Source organism: Seriola lalandi, unplaced genomic scaffold, assembly GCF_002814215.2.
Source record: "Seriola lalandi dorsalis isolate HSWRI2012SDOR001 ecotype SW California unplaced genomic scaffold, Sedor1 jcf7180002054619, whole genome shotgun sequence".
Taxonomy (NCBI): domain Eukaryota; kingdom Metazoa; phylum Chordata; class Actinopteri; order Carangiformes; family Carangidae; genus Seriola; species Seriola lalandi.
Window position 1 is genome coordinate 123,594 of NW_019525172.1, and position 24,805 is coordinate 148,398.

Here is a 24,805-nt window from a genome sequence, read left to right on the forward strand (position 1 = left end):
GTGGTATAATCACAACAATGCAGTCTGTGGCAGAAACTTGTGTAAATTATTAACAATAAACTTAAGGGCAGTGGTGGATGCTTTTGTCAAGGAAAGTAAATTTTAATGTTTTGGGGTCTTGTTTTTTCCTCTGGATTTTTTTGTATTTTTTTTTTTTCCCCCTTCTTTGAGAAACTGAGGATGTGCGTCATGATGTGTTGTGCCTTAATGTGTTTGAATGTCTTTTCTTTATTCACAAATGTCTATGTAGATATAAAGGAGAAACCTTATCCAAATGACCTATGCATCTTGTCTTCCCTAATGAAATTTATAAACTGATTAAACTTCAGATAACTTGCACAGTGCTGCAAAATATTGAATATGGTCCATTTTTCAAGTCTGTTATGTACACATTTTATATATCAGAAACACCCATATAAAAAAAAAAAAAAAAACATATATATATATATATATATATATATATATATATATATATAAAAAAAAAATAAGACTGAGACAACAGCTTAATTTTCAGATTTTATTGACATCTCATTTCTTGGCTTTGAAGTATTCCTCAATCACATCCTTGGCTTGAGACTCCTTGCCATAGTCCTGTGGACAGAAGGAAAATACAGTGTATTGATCAACTAAATATATATTGCGGTCACATGTTGGTTAACCAGACTGAGAAACGGGTTTGTGTTTGTTAGACATTTGAAAATCTCATAGCAGCTCTAACTAAAATTAATGACAGGCTCTGCTCTAATTTACACTACTAATATGACCACTCCATAAACCAATTAACCTCCTTAACTCTGGATGTTCCCCTTATATTCTTTAAAATTTCCAACTTGTTCATTGACAGCATGTTTTTATGGCTGAACCATTAAAGTTTAGTGGAAATATTCTGGAGTTTTGTGCATAATTTCCCCCAAATTCAGGCAAACAGTTGCACAGCAGAGACTAAGAGGTTAATCACAGGATGCCCCATTAATCAAAGCATTTGCTGCCATGTTACAGTATGTAGCCATTCTTAGGGACCCCACACACCACAGATAGATGAAGGGGCTCGTACCCTGGCTGTCATATAGCCAGGAGTTATCAACAACAGCTGCATGGCACGAGGCACAGCACCTGCACTTGTCTGGCAAGCGAGACTGAGCAAGTCTTAAGTCAGAATTCCTGTATTCACTACAGGTATCACAACTTCCATCATCGTCTAAGCATAAGTAAGACAGAACATCTTCCCTGCCGTTACTGTAAGGCTTTGGTGACTTGACAAACATAAAAACACACAAAACACTAAAGAGGGCATCATTTACCTTGACCACGACGCAGCTGCAGCCCACCACCTTGCGGGGTTTGCCCTCACGGTCAATCTTGCACAGACCAACCCACTCACCGAGCTTCTTGTTGTCATCAACCTGAAATGAAATTTATACACCATGTTTTAATTTATGGCCATTTGCAGTTGAGTGCAAAAGTTTGCATCCCGCTTTGACAGTGGGTGAGAAGAAATAAAAAAATAAATAAAAAATTGATAGTCATCAAATAGTACAGTTAGGCTTCAAAATAGCATTCCATAATTCTAATTCTAATCTAAATATGTTTCCCACTAAAGACCTTTTTATGGTATGGCCTCATCGTTAGAATAGAGTTCAAGTCCAAATGTGTCTAATACCAAGCTCAAACGTTTACATCCACTTTGATGAATCTTTTAGGTAATTTTAATATTTAAAAAAAAAAAAAAGAAAAAATCAGGTGTCTGGTCTTTTAAAAAAAATAAAATAAAAACGTTTTCACCACATAATGCTTGTTGAGTGGCAAAGAGTGTGTTCAATTAGGCTTGCATTTTATATTTGCATGTTCATGCAGTTTGCTGAGCGCAACAACAATGAGAGCAGGGAAACAGCTGTCAGAAGACCTCAAAATTAAACTGGTAAACTATCATCAAACTGGAGAGGGATACAAAGATATCTGAAACCATTTTGGGATCCCACTACCAACTGAAGAAACATGGACACACTAAGACTATGGAGTGCAAGACCAAGAAAAATGAATGAAAAAGCTGCTAGAAAACTTGTTCTAGAGCTACATAAGAATGGGAAACAAACAGCGGGTGATCTGAAAAAGTGATCTGACATATTATTACATAATACCTAAGCAGTGAAATGGAACAGCGGCGATGTGGGTACTACTGGCTGCATCTCAGACAGAAATTGGGTAACAATGGCAATCTCCTCACAGTATTCAGTAGAGGGAGCCAAATCATCATCAGTGATACAGCAGTACATTACATGCTACTTTCAACTCCACTGTCGGTACACAAGACATCCGAAATACCGGCAATGATGCAGTTCCCTTGCTCATCCAAACAGCCCAATTGTCTGCCAGCTCATTACCTTGATCAGGTTGATCTGATGCTCGGCGCAGAGGGCCTCCACCAGCTTGACGTACATGGGCTCGTCGCAGTTGGCTGCAAGGACGCAGAGATGGGCCTGACGCCTGCAAACAGACCGCTGATTAATTTGCAGGAAGAGGTTATGCACCATTAATACGTTTAGAAAGAATAACTCAAGGCGCATCTCAGACAGAAATTGGGTAACAGTGGCAATCTCCTCACGGTATTCAGTAGAGGGAGCCAAATTATCATCAGCGATCCACCTACTAAGAGCGAAATGTTGATCAAGTACAAACATTTTTTCTTAAAACTTACTTGTCCAAAGCCTTGGCAGCCTCACGGATACCACGGGCAAGGCCATCATGGATAAGTGCGGTCTTGAGCACTTCAGGGAGAGCGGTGTTGACATCCATCACACCTCCAGCAGGAATGCTATCAAAAATGGGTGCGGAGAAAAAAAAAAAAAAGCTTAATATTTAAACAAAAGAAGCATAACTCATTTATGTTTTCCAGTTGAGCTTCCAGCATATCAGAACAGGGATCTCACTCATTGTTGAGTGAAGGGGTATCCGACAAAAGATTATGAAGTCATCATTCAAGCACTAGAGAGCTCACATCAGAGGAATGGCTTGACACTAAACATTTAATATTCAACATCTACACTCCAGGACATCTGATGCTTTGATATCACTGGGATGGAAAATCTAGTAGTGCTGCTCAGACAAATGGGGCAGTGGCTCAAACAGTCTAGTTCTGTTTTCCAGAAGTTCACTTTTTAGTTTATACCTGAAAGCGAAGCTACAGTAAAAACTGATTTTACATGAGCATGGCATCTTATAAAGGAAGGACACTCAAGGCAAAATCTTCACCTGTTTCACCTTATTCTGACTACCCCAGCTATCCAACTTACATGTTGAGTACTTGGTAAAAGAAAAAATGCTTAATCTGCTCCTCCCATTGAATGTGATTCTCTCCATATCCAGGTAAATATTTGTTTATTCTGCATTCATAGTTAAATCCTGATGTAGTAATATGAGCAAGTAATTTGAGTTTTTCTACAGTTTTGCAGCAAATCCAATTCTTTTTTCAAGTTTACCCAGAAAAGTTTTTAAAAAATGGCTCTTTAACATGCTGCACACACAAAAAAAAAAAAATGTAGGAAGAAAACATCAGTTTTAAAAAACACATGATGCATTAAGAGACAAAAGTTGCAGATGAACACATTTACACCTGCACAGCATTTAAACATTCTGCTAAAACATAAGTGCATACAAACAATAAGCTGAATAGTATCTAAGGTTCAGGGGACACCAATAAGTGATGGACATGCCTTGAAGACTTCTCAATGGTAGAAAATAAATTAGGAGGAGAGATTTACTGCATGTAGCATCACTTAACAGTCACATGTTTTCCTGCAATTTTGTTCACTTGCACTTTTCCCATTTACAGTATACTGTATGCCATTTATGCCTTTTCTAATTGGCAAATGTTTCTGAACTTGCACATAGTTATTAACCTTAAGCAGGCATAATGAACTGACAAATGATGTTAAATAAAATGCAATGGCCACTTCACGGGTCAGAAAGGTGGGAACCATCAGATACACCATCATTCTACATTTAATATAACTTTTCTTGCCAGCATTGACTTTAACTGTGCACTCTCTGACTTTCACAACAACCTCAAACCCTGCACTTTCCTCTAGAACACCTGGTGTCCTTGTGTCTAATAGATACTAGTAGTATTCACATGTGCAGTTATCAAGACGCTATTGTCGTGAATCAAGTCATTTTTAAGCTGTAGCTCGGCTAAGCTAACCAGTTAGCTCTTGTATGATGGGAGTTTGACAGGCTGTAATGATTCGCGACACCAGTAAAAGTATACCACAAAATGTTAACATTATCCTACTACCAAGCCACCCAACAAAGCTCCTTGGTTTCAATTTATACTGTTTAATATCTGGTTTACACTGTAGCGTTATGACAGACAGACGCATCATGCTCACCCTTCCTCGGCCATTGTAAATTTGCGATGGATGGCGGACTTAAAGTTCTGTAATAAAGAGCAGATATGAGAGGAGAGTCATTATCCATTTCAAACAGCTCACTGTGAAGACTTTTTAAACCAAGATGTTTGATTAATCCCGCAGATTGTGCCGGTGATTGAAGAAACGCACCCTTTCCTCCTCGGGCAGCGGGTAAAGAGGACGTCACAAGCCTGCGACGCTGTATTAATACCACCAGGCCCCAGTGGCGTCCGATGTGTTGCCTGAAACTGTTTCCACTGTTTCCACGTTTATCATCTCTACTGGAGACAGTTTTCCCATTTGCTATTAAGAAAAAAATTTTTTGTGGCCTTCATTAATTTTATCATAAAGCCAAACAAGCACATTTTTGTATTCATAAATATATAGCCTAATATATGGAAACCTAAAGTGTTCATTATAGCACACATAAATAATACATAATGAATTGAATATGAATAAATACAGGAAAATACCTTGTGTAACCATGAAAGTGAAAAAATATTTTTGCTTTATAATGCTTTTTTTAATTCAAATAATTATTTCATTTTTCTTCTTGTCACAACATGACAAGTAAATGTAGGTTAAAGGAGCTAAATAGTACTCAGTATTAAATTTTTCTCTGTAGTACCTGTAGTTTGTGTAGTATAAAGTAGTCTTTGATACAGTGCTTTTTAAAGTACTAAATAATTACTTAATATTGTGCTGTCACAGTATGTGAAGTGAAAGCCTACTAGCAAGCACCAGGACAACAGGTTAGGATAATAGTGTCTGTTTCTGCGTAGTTCTGCAATGTTACTCAAATTATTCTGTTTGACATTTTATTCTATAGTGTTCCTACAGTTGCTCTGTCACTATTTTATTCAGTATAGTGGCAACTATGGTTAGACCATGAGTGTTGCTGGGTGTAGGTTTGGTGAAACTCTTTCAGATCTAAGTGTAAAGCTGATGCATTGCAGCACTGATGTTTTTCACTGATGAGCTATTGAAGCTTCCTGTTAAGCTTGACACTTTAAATTACTGAAGTCATTGTATCTTAGTGATTATGTTCACATTTCCATGTGTGTTTGTTTGTCAGCAGGATTACGCAAAAAGCACTGAACCGATTTGCACCGACCTTGATGGAGGGATGGTGCATGAGCCACGGAAGAACCCGTTAAATTTTGGGGCAGATCCAGATCATTTACTGTGAATTAGATTTTTTTTCTCTTAAGTCTGGTATGTTGTTTGACATTGGCCTTGGCAGAGGACTGCGCTCTCTGATTACCCTTAGTTGTTAAAGTTTCTTTGACTTTCTCACTGATAAACCTGTACATAGACACCACTTTGAACCAGGCTTTCTCAAGAAATGAGAAGAAACTCATGTTGCTGAGTGCGAGAGGCAGGTTTCAAACAATGTTTCAACAATCAAACAGTTTTTTATTTAAGATTTTTTTACAAATTGTCTACAAATTGTTCAGATGTGCAACTCTCTCAATTCTGAAAAGAGGGCTGGAAAAGCACTTACACCTCGGTCAAATTTACATTTCCTTAAGGTTTTGGCATTAGTCATCAAATACAAATAAGGCACCTGTCTTCATCAAATAAAACAAAAGGAAACAGAAAATATTAATTTACATATATCTTTATACTACTATTAATCTGTTGTCTGTTTTACTAGATATGTAGAGATTGCAGTAAACATGGTGATGTGGTTGAGTGTTGCGTAGCTGGTCACCATTCCTTTTAGAGTTTGAGAAACTCCTCTAATTGTTCCATCTCGATTGCATTTTCAAACGCAGCAATGTCCTGAAAGACAGAAAAGACAGGTGGGTGGGAGTCAGGGATTTGTGGGTGAGAGTGGAAGGAATGCAGAGAGACAGAGAGATAAAGAAACAGTTATCATCCAGATATTTTCTGATATGTTATAGAGCTGTACATGTTATACAATCTTCTAACAGCTTGTGCACAACATTTTGAGGCTCATAATGGCCAGGCGGAGTTGATATTAAGAAAGTTGGTGTTGTGCCTGTGTAAGAATTTGGATGCAAATACTATAGCAATGACTGAATGAAATAATAATGAAATAAAATAAAGAGTTGACAGCCAATATACCAGCTTTTTCTAGCAGTAGTTAAGGTGTCAATATGCTCCAAAACCACCCACCCCCTTCACTTTCTGATATCAGAATGCAGGGGATGTACCCAACACTGTTATTTTCATGCTTATCGCGTGAGAGTTATTATCACATTATCACATCACATTATTATTATCATCACATCTTGCAAATCTCCATGACGGCAGGCTTTTCACTCGCCTCTATGTTTGGCCATTTGGAGCAGCAATTAAAATCTTCAGGTGTAATTGGACTGAAATATACTGCACTAACTAGTTTGCCTAACCCTGTGTTTAGGCACAGCAGTGCCTTGAGGGTATGACATCAACATGCTCACAATGACATGTTTAGCAGGTAGGCCCAATGTGTGGTGTTATAGTGTTTGATATGCTTGCTTTTGCTAATACAGCTGAAGTTGGTGGGAATGTTCCCAAGTACTGTGTTGGACAAATTGAAAGTTTGACCTGAAATGTTATTATACTTCATCATTTGGAAACATTGATGAATGTCTGTACCAAATGTTGGTCTAGTCCATCCAGTAGCCACCAAGATATTTCTGTTTCAACAAGAAAAGTCAACCTCCAGGTGGAGCTCCAGGAAAAGTCAGGGGCTCACCAAAGTCTTAAAGTCTAGGTTTAACATTTGTGGACAATACATGACTGTACAAAATCAAGTCCATCTGTCCAGCAGTTGTTGTGACATTTCAGCGTGGATGAAGATGAGAGCTAGCACGGCTAAAATCAAAGTTTATGGTGGCATAAAACACAAGTCTATGAAAATATGTGCCTCTTTAGAGGTCTTTTGCAACAGTAAGGATCAAAGGCGACCTCCTTAAGCCAGAGCAACTTTTCTGTTGCAGCAAAGTCTGAACGGTATGCTGACATGAATTTCAAAACGCTCCAGGAGCAATCTAATGTGTGTGTGTGTGTGTGTGTGTGTGTGTGTGTGTGTTGGGGAGTGATTAGGGAGTGTACTAGCATGCCTGTGTGTGTAAAAACAAGAGAACTGAGAACACTTATGCATGCATTTCTGACGTCCTTGGGTGTGTGTGTGTGTCTGTGTGTGCAAGCCTATAATATAGTGTAAATATTTATTTAATCCCTGCGTCATGGCCCTAGACTCCCATAGTTTTTTTTTTTTTTTTTACAAATACAGCAAGTGTGTAAATGATTTACACTGAAGCATAACTCCATTAGTTCTGAGAAGGTGGTACATGGTCAAAACATCTTATCATCACTTTTACAGGACATTGTGAAAAACTTACTCCACAGTAGATATCTCCGTTGCATAATTGAGGTGGCAGAGCCTTCGGGTTCCCTGCCCTCTTCCTCATTAAATCCTTGTGTTCAGGATTCTGAGAAATGTCCACAGCTTCAAAAGGGATCTTCTTTGATTCCAGGACAAAGAAGATTCTGTCCTGATTTTTCTTCAGCTGGAGGAGACAATGTTTCAATCAGTATTAAATTCACGCATATCCCTTACAGGCTACACTTAAACCATGTTCTGTGTTACACTAAAATTTGCTTAACTGTCCACAACGAGCATCTTCTGTTTGTATACAGAAATAAAATGTAAACACTGTACACACAGTTCTACAAAGAATATGCTGCACTGAATTCAACATGCCTCATGATAGTTTGTTTGATATCGCCAATATGTATTAACAATATGGCAAAAAGTAAAAGAATTAAGCAAGTAAGAAAAACGTACTGTACCTCCAGAGAACCGCTCACGCTGGAAAAAAACAAAGTGAGTGGCATATCTGCTATTTGAACAGAAACACCTCAATCTAGACTCATATAAACAGGTTTATAGACAGATACAGATTGACAGAGGTACAGATAGAAGCGGAGAGACAGAGAATGTTCCAGTTTCCTAGATGCAGGTATGTGCTGCTGGTTTTTCTGCAACAGCAGACAAGGTAAGCAGGTTTGGACACGGCTTACCTGCCTGCATAGGCACACCCACTTGAGTGCCATACCAGTCGCAGCCTGTCTGCAAGAATTGTGAAAGCACTAACACTCACACTCACATACTACTACCACTGGTGGGAAGCAAGTAATTACATTAACTCAACACTTCACAGTTTACAAGCGCTTGACCTAAGTATTTCCAGTTAGTACGTCGTCATACTTGTGTTCCAGTACATTTCAGAGTAAAATATTGTATCTTGTACTCTACTTCACAGACCTTCTTCATGGAAGACCTTTTGTCACATGAGGAAAAGCACAGCTGGAAATAATAAAATCTTTCACGCTGGCTCACTGTAACACTGTCATGGCTGAATGGGACACTTCAACCATTGTTAAAGTTATTAGTAATAACTGTTGTAACAGTTAAGTTACTTTGCAGATTAAGGTTTTAAAAATCATAATGGACATATTAATCATAATATTTTGTTTAGCCATACATTGAAATTCTCGAAATATATGTAAAATTGTTAAAATCAGCTACGATCTGCCCAACTACAACATTCAAATGTTGCTTACAAATTAATCCATCAGTAACAACAATAAGATCTTGTATACTAGGATTATTATTCATTGATGTATTTGATGGAACAGCCCGTCTCTTGTGTGCAGTGTTGTTAAAGCACATTTGCTTCCTAATCAAGATGATTAAAAGCTTTGGCAAATAAAAAAGAGTAATTGTTGTAAGAAATACAAATTTATTGATCAGCACTCAAACACACCAAGAACAAAGCAAATTATCATGCAGTACAAAGACAATGTAAAAAGCAAAGCAAAGGTGTATTTCATGATCATTACATTTCAACAGGTCCGTGAACCTTAGCCTTGTGATCGGCAGAATTTCCCAGAAAAAAAAAAATCACTACAGGAATAAGTATAAGTGTTACAGGGAAACTTTAACAAGACGGCATCATATATGCTATTTAAAATTACATTTTCAATTTCTGCAAAGTACATTTTTTTAAATCTTTTTGAGGAAACATGAAGTTGGTAGATTTACTGAATCATTTGTTTACTTAAAAAGAACTGTAAAAACACAATCAACACAGGTCCCTAATGTTCCTATGGTCGACCTTAAAGAGCAATCACAACACCAGATGATGTTTTTTGCTGACTTCAACTTCCAGACTTGCTGCTGCAGTGTAGAGGTGAACCCCAGGGTGTATCAATACACCGCCACATCACTGGTAGGTGTAGCTACGAGTGCAACAGAAATTAAACTTTTAACCAGAGAGAGCAGAGAAACACTGCTTTTTAGCCCGGTGTTTGCGTTACTCTTTAACTTTAGTGAAACCACATGACACAGGTTATTCCTTGAGTCATTTTGTCATCACGAAACAACAAGTGGTTCAAGCTCATAACAGACTCTCCCAGCCAGGTCCTCAGGGACTCTCTCGACAGAGTTATCAAAATCAACATCCGCACTCTTGTTCTCTGGGGCGACACTCTGTCCAACATACTCATTCACACAGGTATTGCGGTCCCTGATGGAGATAAAGAAGACAACAATTGCAAACATGTATTATGTCATTCATGTTGTTAGATCTAAAATATATATGATATATATGAATCTAAAAATATATGTTTTAGCACTGTTTTCCTACCTTCCATCGAGTGCTCCATTGCTTCTCTCTTCCCTGTCTTGTTTTATTGCTCCTCCAAACCGGCTACTAAACTGAACCATGGTACCTGAAAAGTGAGTATGACATCACCATGACATCATTCTTTTAAAATGAAATGATTTTTTTTGGCCACTTGAGGGCAGCATAACAAGCTGTGAACACAATACTGACATATCATCACCTTCCAAAATTGTTATGCATTAGCACCACCAATATGTTCAACTATGTTCACGTGCAAGTCGTTAACTTTGTCTGTCTGCCATTTGGTGCTGGGCAGGTAATGTTCAGCAGGGTTATTAAAGTTTCTTAGTTAAATTGCCTCTTGCAGCTGAAAAAAGTGAACCAAAACAGTAAAGTTGTGTGCTGTAAAACCAAAAAAATGTGCTGAAAGACACTAACAAGCGGCGTAGAGCTGAGTGGAGTCTTTTTTTTTACATTGTTAATATCAATGTGTTGATTGGTGCGGCTTTAAACAATCTAGACACATTGTCTGATATTAAAATAAAGGCTGCATGGCAGTAATTTTGATATATAAAAAGTATGTCTATCTGCCACTTACCTGCACCGCGCCACCTCCTTCTCCAGACCAGGTAGATTATCACCAGCACGAGTAGCAACACCACTAGACCACCCACAAGTCCTCCGACAACTGAAGATGATGAGGTTGCTGTAGGGATTAAAAGATCATTTAGCAGAGTTAGCAAAGGAGAAAACTAGCAATAATCACTGTGGAAATATATTCTTCTTCCTTGGGTCTTACCGACTACAGTAACTTCGAGTGACTTCGATGGAACAGAACTGAAGGACAACGAGGAGATGTTAACATTATAGATGCAGGTATACTCTCCTTGCTTTTTAGAATCTACTGCAAGGATTTCAAAGTACGCCAGGTAGAATATAGAGTGTCCAAATGCTGGCTTCATTTCAGTGGTGTTCATGGTAGACTCTCTCAGATAGAAGACCCCATCAGGATATCTGGAATGGGTAGAGCAAGTGATGGAGAGAGTGCTGCCTTGGTTGACCGATATTTTGTCAGGGCTGTAGATCACCATTGCATGAGGAGAGGTCAGCGAGATGGTGGGCTTTTCCAGATTCACTGAAGGAGAGAGACACATTTTTACAAACTCATGTACATCACAAAACACGTTTGCAATCTCACATAATCAAATTTTCAATAATTATGTTCAAAAGGACAGCCAAATGACAAAATTACTGACCTATAACAGAGAGCTCTGCGATTTCTCCTTGGGGATAATAGATGACTTGATCGGGCAATTTCTTGTGATATTCACAAAAGTATGACCCCTTCAGGTTGAAGTCCACTGAAGGGAAGGCAAAGGTTACAGCTTCGTGTTCAGAGAATTTTTCCATTTTAAATGATTCTTGGGTCTTTTTCAGGACGAATGTTCCTCCTGAGTGTTCTGTTACGATAGTGCAGGTGATTTCAACTCTGTCACCCCAGTTTACCTCTGAAGAAGGACTCAAAGAGATTTGGGGTTTCTGTAGAGCACCTGAAATGGTTGATAAATTGTAATTAATTTGTTGTGTCATAACAATCAACGCAGCTCCATTACCACCAGTTGGTAGATTCAAAATGAGCCTTACCTAAACAGATAACACCTGCATCTTCACCGTGCCCACAGTTATTTTCTCCAAACCCGGGATGAGAGCAGTGTGTGAGAGCAGACTCTTGGCCTGAACACTCCACATTATCCAGCCATATTGGACCACTGCCTCGACCAAAGTGGGCACTTATAGGAGCAGAAATTGCGTGACCGCAGTCAAGCTGTCTACACACCACATCCGCATTGCTCATTTCCCATTCATCATCACACACAGTCCCCCACTGGCCTTTATAGTGAATCTCAACTCTACCGGAGCATTTATCTGCACCATTGACCAAACGAAGCTGTGCTGCAAACGAAAACAGAAATAAGTGAGTACACATACAAAGGACAGCTCTTGAGACATGCATTTATATACAGTTCTGTAAGTGTATTCTGAGTTAAACCTATTTTTGAAATGCTAGGGCATTTTACACATTATCCCACCATTATATCAGAAGCTACTGTAAATTCAAAAGCAAAACGGTAAAATGAGTGACATACGGAAAAACAGTGATGTAATATATCTTGTCTCAAGTAAATGAAAGCGATAAAGCAACAGAAAATATGCTAATTCCCTTTCTTGCCAAGAGTTAGATTTGAAGATTGATACTACTCTCAGTTCTGTAGGATAAATGTATACTGCAGACAGCTAGCTTAGCTTAGCATTAAGACTGAAAACTTGGAAAAAGCTACCCTGCTTTGACAGCATAATCTACCTACCAGCATCACTATAGCTCAATAATATACATTTTATACCTGATTTATGATTCATTCAGGGCAGCTGTTTCCCTGTTTCCAGTCTTTATGTTAAGCTGGGCTAACCCTCTACTAGCTCCAGCTACATATTTACCTTACAGATGTGAGAGTGGAATCAAGCTTCTTATCTAAATCAATGAAACAATGCAAATTAGTGTATTTCCTAAAATGTTGCACTTAATTGAATAAAGTAAATAAAATATTTCCCAATTCACTGTTTTCACTTGGTATCTTTTAACACATACAAATACAAATAAGCAACTGCTGATGATATTATAATATTTTTCCAACTCCATGTGATAATTTTGAACACATAATTTAGAGGGCTATACCTGCACAGAGAACACCAGCATCTCGTTCATGCCCACACCTTGCTGTTCTGAAACCTCTCACCGCGCATTGCTGAAGAGAGGTCACGTTGTCAAAACATGATTGGCTAGCCTCCACTACTGATCCACTGCCCTGTCCAAAAGTGGCACTGCCAGGAGCGTTCACAGCACGTCCACACTCCAGCAGCTCACACACTGTCTGAGCTTTACTCAGGTTCCAGTCTGCGTCACACACTGTTTGCCACATATCACCATGACGGACCTCTACTCTGCCAGAGCACTCGTCCTTATCATTAACCAACCGGACCTCCAAACTTCCTGTGAAGTCAAGTAAACATAAGTGGTCATAAGGCAGTCAAAGATATCAGAGACAAAATTAATACAAGAAAAAAAAATTTTTTTCTTACCTGTGCAGACAACACCAGCAACTGAGGTGATGTTACAAATTTTGTCTCTAAATGGTCTTTGTGGGCATTGAGTCAGTGTAGACTCCAATCCATTGCATTCAATTTGATCGATCCAGGTCCGTCCTGTGCCGTGCCCATAATCAGCCATGGTGGTAATCTTGTGAGCCCTCCCGCAGTTGATCTGTCTGCACACCACTGTGGCATCATTCATATCCCAGGCGTCGCCACACACATTCCCCCACTGGCCTTTGTCGTAAAACTCCACTCTTCCAACACAGCGATTGGGCCCACTGGCCAATCTCACATTGCCTGGAAGTGATAGTTGTTATATATACATGCTGTCCAACTGCAGATATCTTTAAGTCTAGCTAAAATCAAAATTCATATTTGCTACAAAAAAAAAAAAAAAAGAATATATTTAGGCTTGGTGTTTGTTTTGTCTTTGGTCCAAATTGCAATTGCCAAGTTTTGTTAATTTTTCTGTGATGAAAGCACCATCTACTTTTGTGTTCTCCACTGTTCTCAATTTGACTGGTACAATATATGTGAGGACAGGCATTAAAATATATGTAGTAATAGAGCTCAATTTCAAACTAAAACATTGGCTGTAAACCAAAATATGTAGGTGCAGTATCATTATATGTTATGTCTTCCACAATAAGTGAGGAGAATTCAAGTTTCAGTTCAACTTCAAGTCTTACCTGTACATTCAACAGCTGCTTCTTCAACATGATTGTGGCTGGTTGCGACATATTCTCTCAGCGTGCACTGTGTGAGAGAGGTCTCTCTACCTGTGCATATGACCTGATACCCTCTCAGATCATCGCCTCGACCAAATGACCCTGTGACCTTGACAGGATCTCCACAATTCATCTCTCTGCACACCACTGTGGCTTCATTCATTCCCCAGTTAAGATTAAATGCTGGTGACCAGTGGCCACCATGGTGGACTTCCACCCTGCCTGAGCACTGGTTAGTCCCATTGATCACTCTAATGGTAGCTAGAAAGCAAAGTAGAGAGAATCAGCAATTAGCTACTTGGTGTTTGGACAAATTTGAAAAAAAATGTTCATTCCAAATATATGTGATATTCTGATTGATATACTGTAGTGGAAATAAGTGGTGACATAGCAGTTTAATTCTTGACAATAATCAGTAAATTATTCATCTGAGGGAATTAAGGGTGACAGATAAATGTAAGCCTGAAAGCCACTGTTTCAAATGAAGTAAAAAAAGAAAAAAAAGTTCTAAACAGAGAACAGTGAACAACACAGCAGAGTAATAATCGATACCTGAACACACTACACCAGCATCTTCACCATGGCCACAGTTATTCTCTCCAAAGGAGGGATGTTGGCAGTGCACAAGGGACGACTCATTCCCAATACAGTTGACGTCATCCAGCCAGATGTCTCCTTGGCCTTGACCAAAGAAAGCACTCGCTTTGGCTGTCTGAGCTGATCCACAGTCCATGGCTCTGCACACCACTTCAGCATCCCTAAAGTCCCAGTCATCATCACATACTGTTCCCCACTGGCCGTTATGAAGAATCTCCACTCTGCCAGAGCATCGGTCAGTGCCATTGGCAAGCCTTATTGGTGGATTACCTGAGGACAGGTCCACATATTAAAATTCTTTACAACCTAAACTCGCACATTAAATATTATGGTTTATAGTAAATGTCAGTTCAGTAGTTTATTAGTTAGGTAGGTAGTTAGTTAAGCAGTTTATTGTTCATAGTGTGTGCACAAACATAAGGAACATCAAGTAAAAAGACAGCTGTCGTTAAAAAGAAATATAAAAAAATGAACAGATCATTACTAGATGCTGCTAGCCACGCAGCATTCTTACCACTAACTCTGACATCCAACGCTGTATATTTTCATTAATACTTTGCTGCAAGTATTATGCATTTGCAGCATTACAAAGACATTCAGAAACTCTTTTAACTACTTGATTTTCATATGCCATAGACCTTCATTATTTTCCAAAAACTTTTTAAAAATCACAGTTGTAATGGTTCAAGTGTTCATTCATTAGCATAAACATGGGCATGGTTTATTTTGAGTCCATCCCACATTCATTGTCCTACATTGTCTTGTCACTAGCATCCCTGAAAGCAGTCCCAAATAATTGCACTATTTGCTGCTGTTTGATTAATGTTTACTAAAAACTACAGTACCTGCCTGTTTTTCAAAAATTAGTGTATATATGTGACGTGCTTTCAAAGATTTAAGTCCTCAGTCGTAACCAATAGACTTGGGACTGAGTGCCACAGATTATTGAGACATGGACCAGCGCTTTATTGATTTTGGTACATTGATGAGATTGCCTGACATTAACAATAATATAGAAATGCCAGTCTTTTCTATCTTATCTTTTGTGTCTTACCTGTGCATGAAATGGAAACACCAGTACATGTCCCTGTGTAATCTTGAAGTGCGCACTGGCTGATAGAGCTCACATTGCCAGAGCAACTACCTGTAAACCCTCTCAGTCCACTGTCACCAAAGTTGAACTTTTCTTGGTATTTTTTGGGAGTTCCGCAACTGAGTTCCTTACACACCACCGCAGCCTCTTTAAGGCCCCAGTTATTATTACAAATTTTCCCCCACCGGTCATTGTGGAAGACCTCCACTCTGCCAGAACATTGGTCAGTCCCATTGCTCAGCCTGAGTGTTGCTGGAAAGTAAGCAGTCAAAAAGAGGCATTGTAATTAAAATGTTGAAGAAAAATTATAATATTTCAAAAATCACACACTTCCACTTGCTTTTACGTTGACATTACACCACAGAGCAACCACAAACAAAGAGAGTAAAGATGACTGTGCAAAAGCTACAGGGGATCTAGCATAGAAGAGGTTTATAAATGATACTGCTACTATACAGTGACCGAAATGTGGAAGTAATGTTAATTTACATGCCACAATATCATTCATGACTGGAAAAAAATGGCTATCCATCAATCTTGCATACAAATGCAAATATAGGAATGTGTGAAATTAGAGGTAAGTGTGATATTTCCAGCTCCTCAGTTTGCATGTCTGTATGTATTGCTCTGGAACTCACAATTGGGGTGTCGCCATCTAACATCTAGCTTCAAGTACTTCACCAAGTATGACTTTAATGAATAACACATTAAGTAGAACATGTGTTACCTGAGCATTCAACACCAGCGTCCTCATTGTGGTCACAGTCATGTTCTCCAAAACCTCTGTGAGGACAGTCAGCAAGTGACTTCTCAAGACCAGTACATTCAATGTCGTCCAGCCAAACCTGTTCCTCGCCTCTGCCGTAGAAGGCCTTGTACTTGACTGCAAGGGCATTCCCACAGTTCATCTCTCGGCATGATACAGTTGCTTCCTGCATCCCCCATCTGTCATCACAAACTGTTCCCCACTGTCCGTCATGGTAGACTTCCACTCGACCCGAGCACCGATTAGTCCCATTCATCAGACGAATTGGTTTACTGTCTGTTGGGTGAAAAGACAAAGTCAAGGGCATGTTTACTGAGAGGCCACTCAAACAAGAAAAGAGTCTAATCATGTAAATGTCACCTTGAAATTACTGACGTAGTAGGGTGACCACATGATCACTTACTTGTACAGAAAATAGTAGCATCAAGACAGGTTTCCTTGAAATCTTGAAGTTCGCATTTTGATATATCGGTCTCATTTCCAAGACAGGTGGTTTTGACTCCAAGCAGGTTATGTGCCTCTCCGAAATTTGGCGCTATAGTCTGAATGACAGGAGTGCCACAGCTAATTTCTCGGCACACCACGTTGGCTTCTTCCTTGCCCCAGTCACTGTTGCATGCCCGTTTCCAGTGGCCATCAAAATAGACTTCCACTCTGCCATTACACCGGTTGCTTCCATTGACCACCCTGACATGCTCTGAAAATAATGTGATCAGAAATATAAATAAAATCAACTAATATTTTTTAAAAAGTGGTTTTCTTCAAGATGTTGAAAAATACAAAGTGACAAATAATACAGTGAAAAGGTGTGAAAATCTGCATAATGAAATATTGTTCAAAGTCACTGAACATTATTTTAAATTCTAGTGACAGCAACAGCAAATATAAAATCATGTGCAAAGCTTAGAATATTTGCATTTGATAGAATGGTGAAGTCATGAAAATCAGAGTCTTGAGATTGAATGTTTCACTTTGTATATATATCATATAGCCTAGTTAACAAGAAAATTTGGAGCAAGCTAATACAGTATACTTAAAGAAAAGTGTAGAATAGAATGAATTGATCAACCTTCAAGATACTTCAAGAGGCTCAAAAAGAAAATGGAGATAGTTTCGACCATTTGGGAAACGCATTAATTTGCTTTCTGGCACAGAGTTTGATGAGAAGATTGATATCACTCTCATGTTTATCTGTTAAATATAAGGCTACAGCAGGCAGCCAGTTAGCCTATCTTAGCATAAATACTGAAAGCAGTGGGAAACAGCTAGCTTGGCTCTGGCCAGCAGACATTATCACCACTAGATCTAACAAATTGACATGTTTCCGTTTAATCTGTACAAAAATGTGTAAAAACAACTATTTCCCTTTATATATTTCTTCTGAGTAGTTGCTGGGCAGACATTGGAAACTGTAGGAAGTTAAGAGCCGCTATGCTACGCTATGCTCAGTTAGCATAAGTGTGGAAACAGTTTGCCTGGCTCTAACAAAAAGCACCATGTTATTTATATAATCTGTACAAAAACAGAAGTGCTTAGAAAGGTCAGCAGGCAGTATCTACATATTTACCATAGAGACATGAGAGTGTCATGTAATTCAGTAATTCTTCAGAACAAAGACATGAGGGGCCAGCATGAATGCATGATGATGAATGGCCATCCGGGAGCTGCTATGTTGCAACATCATTATCACGACAGAGAGCAATACGGTGGCCGACAAGGGAAATCGCGCTGCAAAGGCCAAAAACACTTCCAAAAGGAGAAAACAAGCTGCAAATTCATAAACGACGCAGATTCAGAAACACTTACGAAAAAACAAAAGAAAACAACGGGATCGTGCTGCCATTGCAAAAACGTGCTGCAGGAAGCCAAAACAAAGACATTTACAGCAAACACGCTACAACAACAACAACAACAACAACAACAACAAAAACACAAACCCGTAAAACGAATGCAAGAGAAAAAAAGCGCTGCATGTTCAAAAAAACAAACGGAAGTGCTCCAGGCCTCTAGGGGGAGGGGACACCTTGACCATAAACTTGCGCTTGTCTTTGTTTTGGCAGCACGTTTTTCCACTTGCAGCACGTTCTCGTTTATGTATTTGTTTTAGTATTTTTCGTATGTGTTTTTGAATCTGCATTGTTTATGCGCGTTTGCCCTCGTCGGCCACTTTAGAGCAATCATCTTAAAGCAGACATCCACTTGTGAATTGTTGACAATGCAATTTCTTTCTCAAAGCAAGATACAATAATATGATTAGATACTAAGATAAGTGCTGCGTTAGCTGCATTTCACCACAGCTGTATTTCCCAATTTTCCCAGTTCCACATTTCATGGCAATTCCCAGATAGAAATAGGGGAAGGGGTTTTTTGATTTCATAAGCTATCTCCTGTGTGTGTAATTAAAGAAAAAGATTGCTAACAGGGGCAAAGCCTGACTGTCCGAATGTGACCTACTGACATCTTTATAGCACCAATTAACACATCATATCTTGTTTGTTTAGTTTGTACAAAAACTAAATATATTTACTGGACAGATAGAGAGTAATATAAAGTGATAAAACTACTTTCAACTTTTCACTTGAAATAAATATCTCAACTAATCCTTCAATAAAGGTACAAAGTGTGCTCTTTGACTAAGTGTTTCAGGTAAAAGTGGGTCAAGTGAAGCAAACATTACTGAGAAAAGGACTCATTGGACTCATTCTTACCTGAACAGACAACCCCAGCGTCTTCACCATGGCCGCAGTTATTTTCCCCGAATGGTTTGTGTGGGCAGTTGAGGAGGGAAGTCTCAAGGCCAGTACACTGAACATCATCCAGCCAAATCTCGTCCTTTCCCTGCCCGAAGAAGGCACCTTTTTTGGCCTCAAGAACTGTCCCACAGTTTAACTCTCGACACACCACGTCAGCACTGGCAATGCTCCAGCGATCGTCACACACTGTTCCCCAGCTATCTCTGTGGTAGACCTCCACTCTGCCAGAGCAACGTGAAGGCCCAACCAGCCTGATTTTTTCACATTCTGGAAATTGAAAAATGAAACTGCCTCATCATGAACTCAATAACAAAAAGTCAGGGCGTTGAAATATAAATATCTAAATGATATGCATGATATTTCAGGCATGAAACATAAAACTCACTGACCTGTAAGCAGCGGTAGACTCAGTAGTCCTACAGCAGAAAAATACATAGTAAGATGTTCTAATTAAATCATAGCAGCCCTGACAATCATGATACACATATCAAGAAAGATTAACCAGTAACTACACAGTGCTGTAATCTGTCAAATTTATCATGAAAAAACCCTTGAGATCTATCACTTCATTTTCAAGATGGTTCCAAAACATGTAACTCCCAGTGTTTCAGCATCTACCTTAACAGTCACATTGATCAAAACATCAAAAAGTACTCCTATCAATAAAACATTAAATGTGGAAATCTATTTCTTTTCATACAAATATTGAGCTGCTAACTGGCTTTGAAGGTATGCAACCAAGTCAAGTTGAGAAAAAAGAAACTCACCTATTGACAAATAAAGAACAAAATGTAGTTTTTCAGCAGAAATGAAGATCATATTTTGTCCTCAAAATGGGGTCAAATGCTGTCATGGCACAGTAAAAATAAAAAAAAGAGGTAGTGTTACTCTTTGTTAACAAATCTGCATTATTTCCTCATTGGTCTTTATCAGAGCAAAACCCCCCCCCCCAAAAAACAAATTGATATTTGGAAACCATCAAGTTTCAAGAAACCTTACCTTTGAAATCAAACAAGTCTGGGCAACTATTAAATTGAACTCACAATTTAAAATAAATCATATTAGAAACATCCAAAGGATAGAAGTCCCATGTACAGCTCCAGTAATTGAATAAAAGTGACTGACTGGACTTGGACTGCAAACTGGATGCATGTTGACATTTTGATCAATCATTAAAGAGAGGATCAGAGGAGATTTCATTTTGTTTTACAAAATGTCTACTTTTCTGTTTGAAAAAGGCATCATATTCATCAGGAAAACGCACCCACATTTAATATGATATACAATAGGAAGAGTGATTTAAGGATCAGCTGCAGAAAAATGAAGGGAAATCGTAGATCAAAATGAGAGTTGTTATGAGCAAATGTCAAGAGGTGAACTTGACCATTGACCCCTCACGCTAAACCCCACTACCTGTCCCCACCCTTTTTACACTGCACATTAAAAATATAAATGCAGAATCCAGTCCACATTCAATTCCATTATAAATATGAGCTTTGCTTTGCATTACACTGAAAATGATTTGACAGTGGCATTCTCTTGCATAATGATGTATTTGTAAAACAAATCTGAATTTGAATTTTATGTATATTATTCATTTAAATTTAATATGGTCAACCTGGTTAATATCTTTGTCATTTTTTTCACAATGTGATCCTTTGGCTTCAGAAGACCTGGAATATGCTGCAAAATAATCCAGGTCTTTATTGTCAATTTTGTAAATCATTATGAATAAGATCCTATCCTATAGGTCAGATGTACCAAACTTCAAGCTTTAAAAGGATTATTTACCCAAACCACTGAAATATCATGTTTTACAAATTACTTTCTTACCTTACAAAATGTGTTGATGCAGGTTTTTCCTCAATGGAATATCTAGAGTCGGAGACGCCGGATCTCAATCCACCCAGGTCTGTTCTTTGATGAACACTTGACTCGACAGAGCCAGTTCTTGTCCCATACCTTATTGTCTTAATGGGACTGGGCATGATAAACTAAACACTTCCCCTTACGAAACTCTGAGCAACAGTGTTTTTCTGTTCTATTCATTCAGTTCCTGTTATGGATCTTAAAATATTGCCCACCCTACACAGTCCTCCTGTTAAATGTACCATGGGAGCAAATACAAACTCTGACTCTGATTATTGTTACTGTTACTGTTGATCAATAAGCACTACCTTAGTCAAATAAATGAATACAATCAAACAACTGCATACATGAGAAGTGGATTAAATCTGATTTAATCTGTTGGTCATCAGAACTGTTCTCTGTTTTGTTCATTTTTTTCACTGAGGGTAGTTGTTTTTTTTATATAATTAATATTATAATTATAATAATATGTTTTTTGTTCATTATAAATTCCTGGACATGTTGTTCTTTTGTTTTTTGTTCATGAGAACATGCAGTACTGCCGAGGTTCCATGGAAGATATAGCCTGCATGATGTTGCATAACTGACTTGTCTATTCAGCATTTTGAGTTGCCTGGTTCGGCCATCTGTTTGCACACATAATGAGTTTCCTAAATTAGCCTCCATATACAGTTGCATGTCTCCATCACACAAAATCACGCACGTGCTGATTTAACAAAATAACCACATCCTTAACTTCCCCTTAATGGGTTAGAAAAAATCTCTAGAAATCTAGAAAAGTGTCTTTACAGGTGACTTTATGTACAGTCATGGTGTTCATTGATGGGAATTTTGAGTTTAGTGATTGTTGGCTAAATAGAGTTTTTTTTTTTTTAATGCCGGTAACTTTGACTTGTCAACAAAGGTGTTACTAATAACATGAATGATGGCTCTGTTCAGTTTAAGCATACTGTAGGCCACGACAGTATGGCAGCATGATAAACACTTAAAGTTACACTCATGGTGCTACTTGGAACATTTTAAATTCAGTTTTTTGTTATCTTTCTGCTGTATGTTTATTTTCCACAGCTTGAACCACACAGTAGCTGCAGTGCTTTAAAATTAAGTTTGACAGAAATCTACTTTTGAAACAACCACCTGTCTCTTACAGACTGTAAAGCAGCAGCATCTATCAGTATTATACAGACAGACCTAGAAAATACCGAGGTCTGGAGAGGACAGCATGTTAAGCACATATTGATGTCTGGGTAAATCATTACAGACACATACAGATATGCATCATTGATGGGAAAAGAACTCATCTGGGGCAAGGGGGCACTATGAGCGGCCCAACAAATAGGATGATCATGTCACAAACAAGATAATCATCTGACAAGATGAAAGGCAAGCGTAAACAGAAATAGATCAAACATTCCGCACGCTGCTAACAACTTTCTTTTGTTGCTGTCATTTTTTTCATTTGGCAACTGTGATTGCATTACCAACATCGCCACAGCTGGCTCAGGAACAGCAGGTTCTTGCTGAAACTAACAGGTGGGAGTGACAAACATCAAACGCTCTTGCGTTACACAGAATTTAACATAAAATGTGAGTTCAGCTTCTTAGATAGAGAAGTTGTGGAAGTGGGTAAAAAAAAAAAAAAAAAAGTTTTAACACTGATGCTCTATTTAGGATTGTCACCAGCAGAAACAGTGGAATATTAAATATATACTTTGAACGTCACAAATTATATAATTAAATATAAGATTTCTGCCACTCCTCACCTGTCCACTGCAAAGCCACTCCAGCCTATTAACTTTTTGCTCAAGATTGGTTCGTCTTTGTTGTCTCATGCTGTATACTTGTTTGTGTCCCTCTTCTAATAACCCACTGCACTATCCCACTTTTTTTTTTTTCCTCTGTCTGCTTTACTCAGATGATTGGTTTGCCATATTTAACTGCCTTTGTGTTGCCTACTGTACATCTGAGTTTGTATTTGAGTCCAACCTCTTTATCCAGTTTTTCCATCCACTGCACCTTAATCAAAGACACGGTGAGTGTATTCAGACCCTGTGTGCATGTTAGGCCTTCATGACACCACATAAGAACACAGAGCTTTTGAACATGTGTTTCCCCAACTTTGCCTTCAGTTGGCAGTCTGGGTTTTCTGCATGGCAAAGAATAATGTGACTTTCCCACCACCACTTTAAACGGACTCTGGATTGAGACCCTCATAAAAAGCTTTTACATTTTCAGCTGTTTATACTGACTGATCTCAAATATGCAAACAGTATGCATTGCTTTTGGAACAGTATTGCTTGAACAATAACATGCACATACAAAATACTGAGGCAAATAAACTTTTTATATCGTAATCTGCTTTGTTGTGCAAAATAAGCCGTACAGAAATGTGTCACTGAGTACAATTCTCTTGAGCCTGTTACAAACAGAAAAAAAAAGACCCAACTAACCGCAACATAGTGACAGGCAGAGAGGTGTAACATGGTACATTTAGTCAGGTTGTGGTTCAACAAACTTGTTAGTATCCATTCACAATACAGACATTACATGATTTTACAATAAATGATACAAGTCAGCGAAATAGGAATGTTGTCAGTGTCAGTGGTAACAATGTGATGTCCTGTGTGTATCCTCTCACCAGATGGCACGACACTCAGGGAAAATGGCTAGTGAGAGTGTATCTGTTTGTGTGTGCCATTCATGTGTAAACATAAAAGGAGTCAGTTAACCACCCAACCATGATGATTTAATAGGAGAGACATAAAGAGAAAACACAAAGTGTGAGCAATAAGGAGAGACACAGAATACAGATTTGAGGCCTGGACTAAGGGGCTGCCCACGATGTCTCAATCTATGTTCATTTCATGATGTGTAAAACACACAGAGGGCTGTTTGCTTATACTTCAGCAGCTGTTCACTAAGTCATTTAGTGGAGGGAAGTGGAGGCACAACAGGGAAAGCTGAGGTTGGGAACTTTGCCACTTCATTATCTCAAAGCAATAATTTCTTAGATACATATCTCTTACATCTTCTTGGAGTAATCTGCGTGTGTATTCCTGTAGTCTACTACTTATGTAGCTGTCTTGATTAGAGGATAAAGCTGATAATAATCTATATTTTTTATGTTGTCAACAAATCTCACAAAGAGATCAAACAAGAACTGAGTTGCCATAGCCTGATACATCTTATTCCTCTGTGCCATAGAGCTCCACAACCTGGGCACTGTCAGTTTATATTGAGTCAATCCCACATTACACCGTTCTGTTGCCATAAATACTCAGTACTAAAGCTCCAGAGCACCAAATGTGTATTAATCCGTGGCTTAAAATATGTGCTATTTACTCTTGTTTGAGTAACGTTTTCTAAAAACTACAGTGACCAGTAGATTCAGGAAAAGACTGGCACATTAAAAAAAAAAAAAAAATTATGTGTGAACCCGGTTTTTAAAGATTTACATCTTCAGTTTGAACAAGTGGGCTTGGGAGGAGATAACACATTGTTGTTTTGGTCTTTTCCCATGATTTGCAGATAATGATAAGAACATAGGACTATATTAATGCCAACCAGCTACTTCAATCAAACTGATAGTGGAATGATACTAGAACACGGTATGTTTCATCTGATGATAGTGACTATGAACTAAACATGAATGCTGGCAATGATATTACGCAGAATTACAGATATGTTTTGAGATTCTTAGCATTTGGTCTCATCTGCTTTGAGTTAAGCTGCAGTGTCACCTCTGGGAAAGCTTCCTCACTCCCACGTATGTACACACCAACCTGTGTGAGCGCGCGC

At 38.6% G+C, this 24,805-nt stretch overlaps 3 protein-coding genes and 3 non-coding genes across 6 annotated transcripts; all 6 read right to left on the reverse strand.

The window, feature by feature from the left end:
• Positions 1-503: 503 nt before the first annotated feature.
• Positions 504-4,645, reverse strand: rps12 (ribosomal protein S12). Its single transcript, XM_023420153.2, has 6 exons — positions 4,557-4,645; positions 4,386-4,432; positions 2,696-2,812; positions 2,382-2,484; positions 1,302-1,403; positions 504-591 (listed from the first exon to the last, which is right to left on the reverse strand). Exons 2-6 carry the CDS (start codon positions 4,397-4,399, stop codon positions 529-531), a joined length of 399 nt encoding a protein of 132 aa, XP_023275921.1. The 5' UTR covers positions 4,400-4,432; positions 4,557-4,645; the 3' UTR covers positions 504-528.
• Positions 2,182-2,264, reverse strand: LOC111665223 (small nucleolar RNA SNORD100). The gene has a single exon (XR_002761480.1). It is a non-coding gene; the product is annotated as a small nucleolar RNA SNORD100 (small nucleolar RNA).
• On the reverse strand, positions 2,560-2,642 carry LOC111665224 (small nucleolar RNA SNORD100). The gene has a single exon (XR_002761481.1). It is a non-coding gene; the product is annotated as a small nucleolar RNA SNORD100 (small nucleolar RNA).
• Positions 2,905-2,981, reverse strand: LOC111665222 (small nucleolar RNA SNORD101). Its single transcript, XR_002761479.1, has one exon. It is a non-coding gene; the product is annotated as a small nucleolar RNA SNORD101 (small nucleolar RNA).
• A 1,156-nt stretch (positions 4,646-5,801) lies between the features above and the next one.
• LOC111665208 (SH3 domain-binding glutamic acid-rich-like protein 3) lies at positions 5,802-8,401 on the reverse strand. The gene is made up of 3 exons (XM_023420133.2): positions 8,214-8,401; positions 7,763-7,930; positions 5,802-6,191 (listed from the first exon to the last, which is right to left on the reverse strand). The coding sequence occupies exons 1-3, from the start codon at positions 8,256-8,258 to the stop codon at positions 6,129-6,131; spliced, it is 276 nt and encodes a 91-aa protein (XP_023275901.1). The 5' UTR covers positions 8,259-8,401; the 3' UTR covers positions 5,802-6,128.
• A 745-nt stretch (positions 8,402-9,146) lies between these two features.
• Positions 9,147-20,296, reverse strand: LOC111665216 (scavenger receptor cysteine-rich type 1 protein M130-like). Its single transcript, XM_023420145.2, has 17 exons — positions 20,138-20,296; positions 19,906-19,984; positions 19,528-19,554; positions 19,094-19,405; positions 16,789-17,082; positions 16,347-16,661; positions 15,581-15,871; positions 14,482-14,796; positions 13,891-14,190; positions 13,190-13,498; positions 12,786-13,100; positions 11,696-12,004; positions 11,308-11,601; positions 10,851-11,186; positions 10,650-10,757; positions 10,073-10,157; positions 9,147-9,952 (listed from the first exon to the last, which is right to left on the reverse strand). Exons 2-17 carry the CDS (start codon positions 19,955-19,957, stop codon positions 9,799-9,801), a joined length of 3,816 nt encoding a protein of 1,271 aa, XP_023275913.1. The 5' UTR covers positions 19,958-19,984; positions 20,138-20,296; the 3' UTR covers positions 9,147-9,798.
• Between the last annotated feature and the right edge of the window lie 4,509 nt (positions 20,297-24,805).